We start from the raw sequence: 15,518 nt of genomic DNA, 5'->3' as shown, positions 1-15,518 counted from the left end.
AGGGAGATGTTTCAGGAACTGTGTGTCCATGCAGTATTTCATTTTTTATTTCCCATTCAGATTTAAACATTGTTATTCTGCTTCCTGTTTCCTCTTGTATGCAGATCTTTGGGTTCCTGGTGACAGGAGTGTATGGAATAAACACCTTCCTGGCGGTACGGAGGTGGCGCCTTGGCAATGGGTGTCAGGGGGCGCCTCAGACCAGCGAATATATGCGAGCACGCACAGCATCTCGTGGAGAAATGGAGGCACGACCTGAGCTCGCATGAGCGCTGGCAGACAGTCAGAAAGACTAAGGGAAAGCCTCACTGCCGGCAGCTGACTGAGATGGACACTACTCTGCCCTCAGTACAGTAATTCATTTAAGTCTCGGGCAGAACACCATCTCAAGCTCACCACACACTTTTGACTTCTCATCACAACACTTGTGCTGTGCTTTCTGTATGCTCAGCGGCTAAATAATTCTTCATTTTACAGCCACAGAGGACTTCTGTGGATTTGTTTATCAGGCATCCTGGCTGCGGTTACACATAAAGACTTACATATCTTTCCAAAACAGTGTGAAGGATGACTTCCAGGAAGAGCCAAAAAAAGGCTGACTTCACTCCAACTGTGCATCAACTCCTGTTTGGACGAAGGTGTTGACATTTCAGAAAAGTTTTGTGTTTTACTGTGAATGAAGTCAAGTAAAAGAAGGTCAGCTTTTGTAGAGTTTACTTATGTCACACCCCTGTCTGTGAAGTCTGTGGTCATAAATGTGGTCGTGGATCCAGGAAGCCACTGTGCCAGAAACGTACAGTAACCTGCAGTACAACAGAAGTACCATGACTTTACTGACCTTTCATAGATACTGACATTAGCCCTTTGCTTCTACCTGTGAGCAAGGCTGACATTGGATATTTTAATCTGAAGATTACACATGCTAACATAAGAGTTTGTTTCTCCTTTGTCTTGACTCACTTTGCAAATGCTTTTTTAAGATGTGACCTTTAGCCACTATTAAGATCTTTGCAATCTCAGCAATTATACAATAACAGTACAGGGTCATTCTTAACTGCAATAAAGACAGGCAGTACAACGAAAGGTCAAAATAATCTGAATATGAATAACAAAGATTTATTTCTTTGGAACACAAATGCATACAATGGGTTTGGCACAATTATAAGACCAAAGTAAAAGTTCATAATACTTCATTCCATGTATTTTATCCCAGGTTGTGTGCAAGCTATACAAAAAATATCCTCACTAGCATTCCAAAAATGTAATTTGAGGTCTGTGTTAGGTCAACACTGTGAGCCAAAAGTAGGTTACAACAGGCGATGATAAGGTAATTGGTAACTTGTTATTTTTGCACATATCAAAGGCTTCAGGTAACTGAAATGTTGACGGTACGACAGTGAGATTCACTCTGAAACAAAAATCAGTAGGTGACCCGGTCAAGATCAATGCCCTTAGCCTATACACTGTATCTCAGGTATTGACACACTCCTTCATTCTCTGATTATAAAAAAAAACAAAAAAAAAAACAAGTGAAATGAAATCACAGGGTGCCTCAACCTGAACGCTGTATTTCTTAATACCTTCCTAATATTAGACCTGATAGGAATGGAATTAACTCATTAACTTAAAGTTAAGTGAAAATTCATTTTTAAAAAAAGTAAGGGTCAAGTGAAGTTAGGGACAGTAGAATGGAAATAAGGTACATTTAGCATTATTGTCAAAGCTTTCACTCTTGTATTTAGTTGGATTAAATGTATGTGTATGTACAGTATATTATCACACACTTCATGTATGATGAAATCTCTATCATTCCACATTGCAGGTGTTATAACACTCTGACAGAGTGCAAAACAGACTTGACCAGTGTACTTGACAGGTAAACAGGAGGTTTAATCTAAAAATAATCACATCGTATTTGCTTTTTAGGATGAAGGAAGAAATGTTTATTTAATTTTTTGGCATCTTACATCTTACTGATGTATTGACTCAACACTACAGTTACACATGTTTGTGTTTTCTTTGTAGTTTGAGACCACTTTGTGTATATTAGGCTTGGGTGTGTTTGTTTGTACAGAGTCTAAATTGACTCTCTGGCTCCATCTCCTGGTCTTAATCCAGAATGTATTCATTGCAACTTCAGTGTAGTTACACCCAGGTAACTACAGTAGTGCGTGTATAAGGGAAGGACCAGAAGTGTATTTGACTGTAGGTAAAAATAAAAAATAAAAACTGTATGGCTTTTTAAATAGCCTCAGAAGTTTTCACACGATACAGTATGTTTGATTAATCAGGCTTTTCTCATGTGTTTAAGTAACTTATATCATGTTCTACTGCTATTTCTCTTGATTTGGTGACTGAAGTAATTGTATGAAAAGACAATCACATTTGTATTTATGTCTGTCACTTACATTGATGGATTTGTTTTTGAGTGATACTATAACAATCTTCACTTGAACATGTGTACAGCAACAAAATCATGCAAGTGCGTCATGCTATTTGATAATATAAACTGACCATTTTTTTCAAAAGCTATCAAGCCGCAGCTTTCTCTATGTACAACATTATGCTACAGTATGTTATGATGAATTTGTATTTATGAAAAAGAGAAGAACAGTTTTCCACTGTGGTTTCCAGATTGTGATATAATGTACAAGATTGAATGAAAGACTGAATGAAATTAGAGGTGAGATGCTCTCTTTTGTTTCCTTTTAATTCTGTGTGCTTTGTTAATGACCACAACAAGCTCTGTTTTGTACAGCATGGAGCCGTACTTAGTATTTTTGTATTTAAAACATTCTCAATAGGCTTCACATCGGTTTATAGTGACAATTTAAATAAAGTGATTTGGACATTATGGAAAACAGCTCAGGTTTTTTATTCAGACATTTTTTTTTGCACAAAAGACAAACAGGCAAAACAGTAGAAAACAAACTTTATATTTCACCTACAATAGCTCAGCAAAGGGCCTTATTTAGCAAATGGTACTAAATCGTAAAATTATTCTTAAATTGTGTATGCACGTCAAAAGGGTATAGCTGAGTTTTGTTGCTGCCCAGTGAAAACTAGATAAAGTGATGGGTTAAATGTTCCTCTATGGGTGAAATTGGTCCTATACCTCTTATGAAAAATAAACCATTTAAAACACCATTTGAATGAAGTTTACATGGCTATTTTTCTTAGCTCATGGAAAATTATTGCTTTGGAGATGTGTGATTTTTAAAGGACAGCGTATATATTGAACATAACATCACACACTGATTAGCATCAGTCAAAGCCAGTTCTTTTGCATACATCACTGAACTTTTTCTCAGTTCTAGTCTAAATTTATAAATACAGACTTTGCATATTTCTGCCAGGGCTCCATTCAAACAGAATGTAAATATAAATGAAGTAATTTGACAATGTCAATTATCAAAACTCCTGCAAAAAAGGCACAATGGTGAATACTTATTAGATCTAATTGCAGCTTCATATTTTGTTAACTATCAACATGAAATTTGCTCACATCAGTTGAAATCCCACATGGAAATCAGAGGCCACAGATGCTAATTTTCAGTCATCTATTTTCAGTTCACAGTGCTGTTGTAACACTCAAATTCAGTCACTGTGGCGTTCTAGTGCGTCTAATTTCTCAGTAGTGGCAGTGGAAGAACTGAAGAATCAAACATATATGCAGAAACTGACAAAAAAAAGCAAATGCACAACCAAAACAAGAACATATGTTTTTCAAAAACATGATTCACATATTTGATATTTAGCATTCAACGAACTAATACTGCATTAAGTAGCTTCAATGCATTCTTATTCAGACACACACACAAACAATAGGTTTAAAAGCACATCATCACTGCTGTTGCTTAAATTCACCAAAAGTTTTAAAACATAAACTTTGGAGGGCATATCAACAATGCAACGATCCAGAAAAGTTTGTCATGCAGTGCATGACACAGTAACTTTTTTAATCCAAAAATTTTATTTAAAGGAATATAAGAAAGCATTATCCTCAAGTTATAAAGATACCTCCTGTAGAGTTAAGACAATTGGAAAGAGGTTGTAACCAGCCAACCTGCAACCAATCTGTTCTTCTACAGAATGTACATTTTAGTTTTTTTTATGGGTTTACTGTAATTTTATAAATGATGATTGATTGATTATCCATGATTATGCCCGACTTCCACTCAGTTTATTAGCTACATTGGCTAAAACGAATACTGTCTAATACAACAGTCCTCTAATAAACCCTCTTTGCATGAAGGTTATAATGTTAAGTTTTGTTGATTTAAATTCGATGGACAAAGAGAGTAGAAATACCTGTCCTAGTTTTAGCTAGGTGTACCTAATAAACAGCCAACTGTATGTAGGCCTCCTGTCTTATTTAGGTCCTCCATTTAAAAAGGTTGAAGCATCTTTGTTACAATACAACTTCTTTATCAGTATTGCTAAACATTCATACACCAAGCACATTAATTTAGTGTTGTAGTTTAATAGGTCTGTAATTAGGCTCACAGTACATGCCCAAAAGTCAATATTAGTCATCAGATTTAGACAAACAGCTTCTCAAAATTCAGTATATTGACACCAAACGATTTCACAGCTTTATGATAATTTCAATATCAAGTTGATAATTGCATTTATATTTTCCCCAAAATCATTCAAGACAGCAGATATGGGTATGGGCATAAAAAAACAGAGCATTTTTTTTATTATTGTTACTAAACTACTTGTGAGTAGTAAATTACTAACTAAAAGGACCAACATATTAGGCACATCAGTTTAGACTTTTTTCCTGAATGCTTTGAAATTATTATTGTGTGAAATGAATTTCCATCCTTAGATACTTAGCAGAAGAAACAGTCAAAGAGGATAAACTGAAGTGTGTCTGGTTCTCCATCTTTAAACATGTTTGATCCTACAAGACCATACAGAGAGTCCCTCAACTATCAATGAATACAAGTAATTAAAAAATAATCAGTGTGACGTAGATGTGATTGCTGTTGTACACAGTGTTAATGTAACCTTGTGGAATGATAAAAAACACTTGTGGATCAAATGGCAGCTCAGCAGTGGCCATTTCTACTGCAAAGGTTTACTTTGTTTGAACGAATGTGTCCGCTGGTGACGATCCCCCCCAGGTCTCAGTCTGAATCAGAGTCTGAAAACTCGTCTAAAAAACAAAAGTGACAAAACACATCTCATATCAATGAGTGTTAGTTCTCCAATGTGGTCTTTCTGTAGACATCACATTCTATGGAGGTACAAGAAGTTCTAGTATTGTAAATTATTAGCAATGCCTTTAAGGCAATAGCTGCCATAAAATCATCATAGTATAGAGATGCATAAAAACGTCATAGTATATTAATGTCATTGTATATTAATGTCATTGTATAGTAAGGCATAAAAAAAAATAAAAAAAACATCAAAAACGACATGAAGGCATAAAAAAGTCATAGTATAGAAGGGCCTAAAAAGTCATAAAAGCACCATAAGATAGTAAGGCATAAAACATCATATTTTAATGAAGCATAAAAAATTAAAAAAATACAACAAAAAAAAAATATATATAAAATATGTCAAAAAACCTCAGTATAGTCAGGCATAAAAAGTCAAGGTATAGTAAGGCATGAAAACGTCAAAAAACATCATAGTATAGTATGGCATTAAAAGTCATATTATAATTAGGCATATGAAAATCAAGAAACGTCATATGTTACTGATGCATAAAAAGGTCAAAAACATCGTAGTATAATAAGGCATGAGAATGTTAAAAAACGTCATAGTATAGTAAGACCTAAAGAGTCATAAAAACAACATAGTATGGCAAGGCATGAAAACGTCATTGTATACTAAGGCATGAAAAGTCATAAAAACGTCATAGTATAGTATGGCATTGCAATGTCAAAAAAAGTCAGTATAGTAAGGCATAAAAATTCAAAAATACTTCATATTATAGTAAGGCATAAAACGTCATAAAAATATAGTATTGTAAGGCATAAAAACGTAATAGTATAAAAAGGCATAAGAAGGCATAAAAACGTCATGGTATAGTAATGCCTAAAAAGTCATAAAAACATCATAGTATAGTCAGGCATAAAACGTCATATTATAATGAAGCATAAAAAGTCAAAAAAATATATATAAAAAACATATAAAATATGTAAAAAAAAAACTAGTGGTAAAGTAAGGCATAAAAAGTCATAAAAATGTCAAGGTATAGTAAGGCATGAAAACATCAAAAAACATCACAGTATAGTAAGACATTAAATATCATATTATAATTGGGCATAAAAATATCAAGAAAGGTCATATGTTAGTAAGGCATGAAAAGTCAAAAATACGTCATAGTATAGTAAGGCATGAGAATGCTAAAAAAATTTCATAGTATAGTAAGGCATGAGAATGCCAAGTATATTAATGTCATTGTATAGTAAGGCAAAAAAACGTCATATTATAATAAAGCATGAAAAGTCAAAAATACATCATAGTATAGTAAGGCATAAGAATGCTAAAAAAACGTCATATTATAGTAAGACCTAAAAAGTCATAAAAACGACATAGTATGGCAAGGCATAAAAACGTCATTGTATACTAAAGTATGGCAAGGCATAAAAACGTCATTGTATACTAAGGTATGAAAAGTCATAAAAACGTCATAGTATAGTAGGGCATAAAAAGTCATAAAACAATAGTGAGGCATAAAACGTCATAAAAACATCATAGTATTATAAGGCATAAAAACATAATAGGATAATAAGGCATAAAAAGGCATAAAAAGGCATAAAAACATAATAGTATAGTAATCCTTAAAAATTCCTAAAAACTTCATAGTATTGTAAGGCATAAAAAGTCATAAAAATGTCATTGAAATGTAAGGCATAAAAAGTCATAAAAACATCAAAGTATAGTAAGGCATAAAATGTCATAGTATAATGAAGCATGAAAAGTCAAAAATACGTCATAGTATAGTAAGGCATGAGAATGCTAAAAAAACGTCATATTATAGTAAGACCTAAAAAGTCATAAAAACGACATAGTATGGCAAGGCATAAAAACGTCATATTATAATAAAGCATAAAAAGTCAAAAATACGTCATAGTATAGTAAGGCATGAGAATGCTAAAAAAAACGTCATATTATGGTAAGACCTAAAAAGGCATAAAAACGACATAGTATGGCAAGGCATAAAAACGTCATTGTATACTAAGGCATGAAAAGTCATAAAAACGTCATAGTATAGTAAGGCATAAAAAGTCATAAAATAACAGTGATGCATAAAACGTCATAAAAACATCATAGTATTATAAGGCATAAAAACATAATATGATAAAAAGGCATAAAAAGGCATAAAAACATCAAAGTATATTAAGGCATAAAACGTCATAGTATAATGAAGCATGAAAAGTCAAAAATACGTCATAGTATAGTAAGGCATGAGAATGCTAAAAAAACGTCATATTATAGTAAGACATGAAAAGTCATAAAAACGTCATAGTATAGTAAGCCATAAAAACGTCAAATTATAATAAAGCATAAAAAGGCATAAAAACATCATAGTATTATAAGGCATAAAAACATAATAGGATGATAAGGTATAAAAAGGCATAAAAACATAATAGGATAATAAGGCATAAAAAGTCATAAAAATGTCATTGAAATGTAAGGCATAAAGAGGTCAAAAACATCATAATATAATATGGCATGAGAATGTTAAAAAACGTCATAGTATAGTAAGACCTAAAAAGTCATAAAAATGACATAGTATGGCATCGCAATGTCAAAAAACGTCAAAGTATAGTAAGGCATAAAAAGTCAAAAATACGTCATATTATATTAAGGCATAAAACGTCATAAAAACGTCATAGTATAATAAGGCATAAAAACGTAATAGGATAATAGGGCATAAGAAGTCATAAAAATGTCATAGTAGAGTAATGCATAAAAAGGCATAAAAAAGTAGTGCAGTATAAAAAGTCATAAAATAGTAGTGCGGTATAAAAAGTCATAAAAACGTAATACTATAGTAAGGCATTCCGATGTTAAAAATCGTCATAACATAGTAAGGCATAAAAAGTTTTTAAAAACGTCACAGTATAGTAAGGTATAAAAAGTCACAAAAATGACATACTACAGTAAGGCATAAGAAGTTCTAATATTGTAAAAGTTGCACGGCCTTTTTAAAACAACATAGATATATTTTGTCAGGAGAAGGACGATGGGGCTGGGAATTGAACCCACGACCTTCTGACTGTGAGGCAGTGCCTGTAACCATTGTGCTACTAAACCTTATATTTTTAAGGAACATCATAGTTTATCATGGCAATAGCTGCCATGAAAGCATTATAGTGTAGAAATGCATAAAATGCCAAGTATATTAATGTCATTGTATAGTAAGGCAAAAAAACCATCATAAATACGACATAGTATAGTAAGTCATAAAAACATCAAATTATAATAAAGCATAAAAAGTAGAAAACACGTCATAGTATAGTAAGGCATAAAAAGTCATAAAATAATACTGAGGCATAAAACGTCATAAAAACATAATAGTATAGTAATCCCAAAAAATTCCTAAAAACGTCATAGTATAGTAATCCCTAAAAATTCCTAAAAGTTTCATAGTATTGTAAGGCATAAAAAGTCATAAAAATGTCATTGAAATGTAAGGCATAAAAAGTCATAAAAACATCAAAGTATAGTAAGGCATAAAACGTCATAGTATAATGAAGCATGAAAAGTCAAAAATACGTCATAGTATAGTAAGGCATGAGAATGCTAAAAAAAACGTCATATCATAGTAAGACCTAAAAAGTCATAAAAACGACATAGTATGGCAAGGCATAAAAACGTCATTGTATACTAAGGCATGAAAAGTCATAAAAACGTCACAGTATAGTAATGCATAAAACGTCATAAAATAATAGTGAGGCATAAAACGTCATAAAAACATCATAGTATTGTAAGGCATAAAAACATAATAGGATAATATGTCATAAAAAGGCATAAAAACATAATAGTATAGTAATCCCTAAAAAATCCCTAAAAACTTCATAGTATTGTAAGGCATAAAAAGTCATAAAAATGTCATTGAAATGTAAGGCATAAAAAGTCATAAAAACATCAAAGGATAGTAAGGCATAAAACTCATAGTATAATGAAGTATAAAAAGTCAAAAAAAAAAAAAAAAAGATTATATAAAATATGTCAAAAAATCTAGTAGTATAGTAAGGCATAAAAAAATCATAAAAATGTCAAGGTATAGTAAGGCATAAAAAGTCATAAAAATGTCGAGGTATAGTAAGGCATGAAAACGTCAAAAAACATCATAGTATAGTATGGCATTAAAAGTCATATTATAATTAGGCATAAAAAGTTTTAAAAAAACGTCATAGTATAGTAAGGTATAAAAAGTCATAAAAATGACATACTATAGTAAGGCATAAGAATGCTAAAAAAACGTCATATTATAGTAAGACCTAAAAACTCATAAAAACGACATAGTATGGCAAGGCATAAAAATGTCATTGTATACTAAGGCATGAAAAGTCATAAAAACATCATAGTATAGTAAGGCATAAAATGTCATAAAATAATAGTGAGGCATAAAACGTCATAAAAACATAATAGTATTGTAAGGCATAATAAGGCATAAAAAGGCATAAAAACATAATAGTATAGTAATCCTTAAAAATTCCTAAAAACTTCATAATATTGTAAGGCATAAAAAGTCATAAAATTGTCATTGAAATGTAAGGCATAAAGAGGTCAAAACATCATAATATAATAAAGCATGAGAATGTTAAAAAACGTCATAGTATAGTAAGACCTAAAAAGTCATAAAAACGACATAGTATGGCGTCGCAATGTCAAAACACGTCACAGTATAGTAAGGCATAAAAAGTCAAAAATATGTCATATTATAGTAAGGCATAAAACGTCAAAAAACATCATAGTATAATAAGGCATAAAAACGTAATAGGATAATAGGGCATAAGAAGTCATAAAAATGTCATAGTAGAGTAATGCATAAAAAGGCATAAAATAGTAGTGCAGTATAAAAAGTCATAAAATAGTAGTGCGGTATAAAAAGTCATAAAAACATAATATTATAGTAAGGCATTCCGATGTTAAAAATCATCATAACATAGTAAGGCATAAAAAGTTTTAAAAAACGTCACAGTATAGTAAGGTATAAAAAGTCATAAAAATTACATACTATAGTAAGGCATAAGAAGTTTTAATATTGTAAAAGTTGCACAGCCTTTTTAAAACAACATAGATATATTTTGTCTGGAGAAGGATGATGGGGTTGAGATTTGAACCCATGACCTTCTGACTGTGAAGCAGTAGTTCTAACCATTGTGCTACTAAAACTTTTTTTTAAATTGACTAAAAAGTAATAAACGCGACATAGTATAGTAAGGCAAAAAAACGTCATATTATAATAAAGCATAAAAAGTCAAAAATACATCATAGTATAGTAAGGCATGAGAATGCTAAAAAAAAGTCATATTATAGTAAGACCTAAAAAGTCATAAAAACGACATAGTATGGCAAGGCATAAAAACGTCATTGAAATGTAAGACATAAAAAGGTCAAAAAACATCATAGTATAGTAAGGCCATATTATGTCATAAAAACGACATAGTATGGCAAGGCATAAAACGTCATAAAAACATCATAGGAAATGTGTGCAGCCATATTTCTTAATACGAACATATTAAAATCACATGTCAAATACATGTTGAATACTTTAATATAGAGCACAGAATATTCAAAAACCCCAAAAACAGAATTACGATATATACAAAACAATTTGTGCTACAGGCAGTATCATTACAATTACCTCTTAACATATGAAAAACAGATATTGAATCAAACCATATGCCCATATATAAAAACTATATGTCATATATTTAATATTCATGTTCTTATATTGTCATATATCAAATTTTCATTTGGGGTATTACCTTGCTGTCTTGATGGCTCATCATTGGACTCCCCTCCTTGCTTTAGGAAATTAGCCAGCTCATTGAAAATGAGGTAAAAATCTAAAGCAAAAACGATGGTGGCTATGAAACCAAACACCTGTGAAAAGAATGAAAAGAAGACATTTGATATGAATGCAGAGAAAAACTACCAGTGGAATAAGAGGTGAGGTTGTTGCACAAAGGCTATGTACTTAATGACACATAAATTATGGTGGTGTAGACTACGGTGAGAAGACAACTTTACCCCAGCAGCCTTAGAGGAGCCGTCCAAATATCTGGACACTGCAATTATGGAGATGATGAAAAAGATAATGGAGGCAGTCACACATCTCATGAAATCCTTTGAGAGAAAAGGATGAAACGCAATCATTCAGAGGAACAATCTAACTTTATATTATCATTTTTCTGTTTCGTATAGCACCACAAGTTTTTCATATGCAACAGAATGTATATCCACTGTAAAGTTATACATTTTATTTGAAAATTGCTCTCACCATAAGAGGCCAGAGGAAGCCTTTAAACCTCTCGTTAAATTTGGTGGAGTAAGCGAACAACAAGAAGAGAGCAGCCAGGAACTCCAGCAGTGGGACTGTCACAAAGGCTGCTGCTTTGGACGCCGCAAAACACACAAATGATACAAAGGAGAGAGCCTACGGAAAAAATGAAACATAGAGAGAGAGAAATAACTGGAACATGTACTGTGTGTTTAGATCAATGAGAAGTTTAAGACAAAACTAAAACTAAAAAGTAGAACCTGTGTTTACGTTTGTGATTGGAGACAACCAAGAGACACTTTTATTGATTGCATTTGTCTTGAATATATGTGTTAATTTATTTCTAAGTAAACTGCTTGAAGATGAAGGCAAATTCAAATTTTAATCCAAATGATGAATAAAAGAAAATCTTCTCCCTTCAAGATGTTACACTCAAGATGTTACACTACCCCAAAGCTGCAAGCCAGTGTGAATTACAGCCTCAGGCCCACTTCCTGTTAGGAGATACAGCTGTTGAAAGACAATGTTTATTCACACGGGCTTATACACTGTTACACTGAATCTAAATCATTTTCTCTCTCGCACACAAACACAGTTGTGCAAACACAGAGATGTGATAAGGAAAGATGTTTAAATGTGCTTTTGTATGTGCAGCTAATCACAACGCAAGTAAAGTGATCCTGCCTTGTGTTTGACGCTTTCCAGTAGAGGGGATGGACACACCATATCAGGGCAAAAGAAAGCAAGTCCAGACACTGTAATCTCAAACAGGCCGGCCATCTTGTCTTTGTCTCAGTCAGTCATCCCATACCGGCCTGAGGGCAGGAACTCCCCCTGACTGAACCCATACTGCTGCATCTGCTGTGCAAAAAAAAAAAAATCCTCTGCCTGTGCCTTTTCATGTAGCCTACATGATCTCAAAAAAAGAAGAATCACATCACATCAGTAAAAAAAAAAATGTTTTCATGTTGCTTGATGTAACACTCCACAGTAGCATAGTATGAATAATATGAACTGCAGGGCTGCAAACAATGATCATTCTTATTATTGATTCCTTCCAATGCTTTTGTGAAATGCTCCTTTTTTAAACTAACTTGTTGAATTAAAGAAACTAATAAATGAATTGCTTAGTTGATAAAAATAGTAAAAATACTGAAAAGCGTGATAACTGATTTTTACGATTAACCGTCAAACTTGTCACTAATCAATTTTCTGTCAAGCAGCTGCATGATTAATCAATAAATCATTTCAACTGCTCAGTCTTAGCTGTTATATCTAAACTCTGATATAAAGACACACTGTATTTTGGAGTAGGATCAGGTGGAAGAGAGCCTGTTATTGCCCCTAAAAAGTATGTGATGAGTCAAATGAGCAGGTATTAAAAGTAGTGAAACTTGGTGTGAGTGCATATGAGGGCTTTTAAACTCAGAAACATCCTAATTCCTGGGGCCAGAAACACATTACACACTCAGCTAAGACATTTGATAACCCTTAGTTGTTCAGTTTATGTCACCTATAGGGAGGAGGAGGCTTTGCACACATTTACCACACCATGTGTCCTATATTAAAGGCTTGTTTACTCTTTGAAAATATTTCACACGCCACAGAAACCTGCTTTTTGTGAACACACTTGTGATTTCACATTCCTTATCAGACCTGTCGCTGGCTGAGACAGAGAAACCTAATGAGAAGTACATACGGGTCTGACACACTGTGTGTAATAATGCATGCTCAGCAGGATATGTGTCTGACTAATACTTCCAAGAATAGTGAAGCCACAAGCTGTTTTCTCTTTGGAAGCCGCACATCGAACAGCTGAGTTCAGTGGCTGTGGGCTGATATAACACTGCCTGTAAGCTCTGCGTTGTATCAAAAATACAATTCAACTCTGATACTTTACTTCAACCACAATAACTTCCCAGCTATGCAAGGAGGTTGCACAATCACAGGGTGCACATGGCACAATGCAGTAAATATACAGTAATTATATGAACAATAACATAACTATGGTTTAATCTAGTGTGCACTCATCTAAAATCAAACTAAAATTATATTTTTGATCAAATACAATACAGACGAATGGGAATTTTGGAAAATTCAATGTTTTTTTTATCTTTAAAAAGAAAAGAACATTTACCATGTCACACTATATATCAATTTCATGACATGATAAGAGAGAGGATTATACTGAGTTACAGAGGCACTGTTTTTGTTGGTGACATTCCTTTCACCTCAATTGTACTTGGGTCAGAAATCTGAGAGATGAATATCTCCAAACCAGGAAGAAATTAACCCAAACTATTTGGAAAGCTAGATACCACCAGAGGTAAACCAGAAGATGACCCTTTAAACATGAAAGATAAAATGAGTTGAAACTTACAAGACATAAATTATGATATTGTGACTTCTGGACTGCTTCACACTCACACTCACACTCACACACACACACACACACATTAGCAGATGTGGTGAGGCACATGTGTATAGCCTACACCTTGTCTTCATTTCAAACTGTGTCATGTTGTGTGTGAAATAGCAGCTCTACTCTTTTCACTGAACCCTACCTTTCCAACAAGTGTAATACTTTTCAACAATTTTAACAAGAGGCGGCCTTTATTTCAAGACAAGTGGTTCACCTGCCACAAACCCTGCACAGTGTATCACAAATCTCCTATAGCTTTGAGTCTCGTACTTCTCCTGCACAAGTCTAAACCAGGTGTGCACTCTCACCTACATGCAACAGGAAACAGCTGTGCTTTCGACTGTCAGCCGAGGCCATTAGATTTTCAGATGGGTTACAGATGAATTGTAGCCAAGGGGTGAGGATCACAGTCACACTGTAAAGAAGCAGTAAAGAGGCTGTCTGTGTGTGTGTGTTTATGTGTTTATGTGTGTGTGTGTGTGTGTGTGTGTGTGTGTGTGTGTGCGCGTCTGTGTGTCTGGCTGTCTGTGTGTACGTGCAGGAGGATGCAGAGCTCTATATTCACACACACACACGCACACAATGAGGACTGTGCTCCAGGCTACATGTTATAGCGAGGGGATGAGGGATGTGACTGTGGGGAAGAGGACTGCTCTCTCACAGCCCAACACGAGCTGAATGTCATGTGACACATAATGTGAAGGTTCATACAAGCAGCCTTCTCTTAGCACAGTTACTGCAAGAAGACCCTTCCTGCAAGGGACACATGATGCTGGTCATCCCGCCCAACCCTCACTACCAACACACACAATCTTTCAGTTCACGCTTTGTTGAAATCCATTTGGACAGTCATTCAAAAAGCTGATACTTGAACATTTGCTGTTTGAATATTTTGTGCACAATCTGATACAACTCGAAGAGACTGTGGGACCGTTATCTACAGATTATACAGATGACTCTTACCAGTGAACAAGCTGGTTTGAAGAGAAGACTCCGTGCGGTGTGCCCATAATCCAGCATAAATGTTTACTCCAAGTTTAAGCCGTTTACCACATGTTGCTATAAAATCTAACTGCTCCTCCCTTTACTAATGGAAACCTTGTGAAAGAATCTGACTGACCTATATTCAAAATGACAGTTCAGCAGCGTGTAGAAGTTATTTGTGAATTGTGCATTATTGCTAATAGCATATAAAACATATACCCAGAACGCGCCTTGAATTTTATGCGCATAGGCGCATAGGCGAGACAATGGCACAGTAAAACTTTCATTTGTTACGGAGGAGATTCCTCTGGTCATTTCTTACCACTTCAGCGATCAGCAGCATTCCTTTCCTTGACGAGGCGAACTCTTTGCTCGGAAGAACAGAGAGCAGGACGGTCTGACGCGGCCGATTCGAGTCGGGAGCCTCGATGTCCCCCATTGTTGAAAAAAGATATTAACTCTCCTCAAACTTTGGATCGCCCCAGAACTAACAGAACGGCTTCGAGGCAAAAACAACAAAAAAAAAAAAAGAGAAAAGATATGTGGAGGCGTGAGGCTTCTCGGAGGTGGAAACGGAAACAATGACAGCGCGGAAACGCAGCGCGAGCTCCCAAAAGCGCAACATCTGCTTTC

General features: G+C 34.1%; 2 protein-coding genes across 2 annotated transcripts in view; one reads left to right on the top strand and one right to left on the bottom strand.

Annotated features, from left to right (window-relative positions):
• The window catches only part of cmtm4 (CKLF-like MARVEL transmembrane domain containing 4), a 15,696-nt gene extending 12,549 nt beyond the window's left edge, over positions 1-3,147 (top strand). The window contains exon 4 of the mRNA XM_023424323.2: positions 105-3,147. Coding sequence (XP_023280091.1) covers positions 105-269 — 165 coding nt within the window. The 3' untranslated portion in view covers positions 270-3,147. The remainder of the gene's footprint in view (positions 1-104) is intronic.
• On the bottom strand, positions 2,852-15,518 carry LOC111668301 (CKLF-like MARVEL transmembrane domain-containing protein 3). The gene is made up of 5 exons (XM_023424324.2): positions 15,208-15,518; positions 11,480-11,635; positions 11,230-11,325; positions 10,965-11,082; positions 2,852-5,164 (listed from the first exon to the last, which is right to left on the bottom strand). The coding sequence occupies exons 1-5, from the start codon at positions 15,322-15,324 to the stop codon at positions 5,136-5,138; spliced, it is 516 nt and encodes a 171-aa protein (XP_023280092.1). The 5' UTR covers positions 15,325-15,518; the 3' UTR covers positions 2,852-5,135.

Source organism: Seriola lalandi, unplaced genomic scaffold (genome assembly GCF_002814215.2).
Source record: "Seriola lalandi dorsalis isolate HSWRI2012SDOR001 ecotype SW California unplaced genomic scaffold, Sedor1 jcf7180002054735, whole genome shotgun sequence".
NCBI lineage: Eukaryota > Metazoa > Chordata > Actinopteri > Carangiformes > Carangidae > Seriola > Seriola lalandi.
The sequence above is the reverse complement of the archived record's forward strand: the minus strand, read 5'-3'. Positions and strand labels throughout refer to the sequence as shown.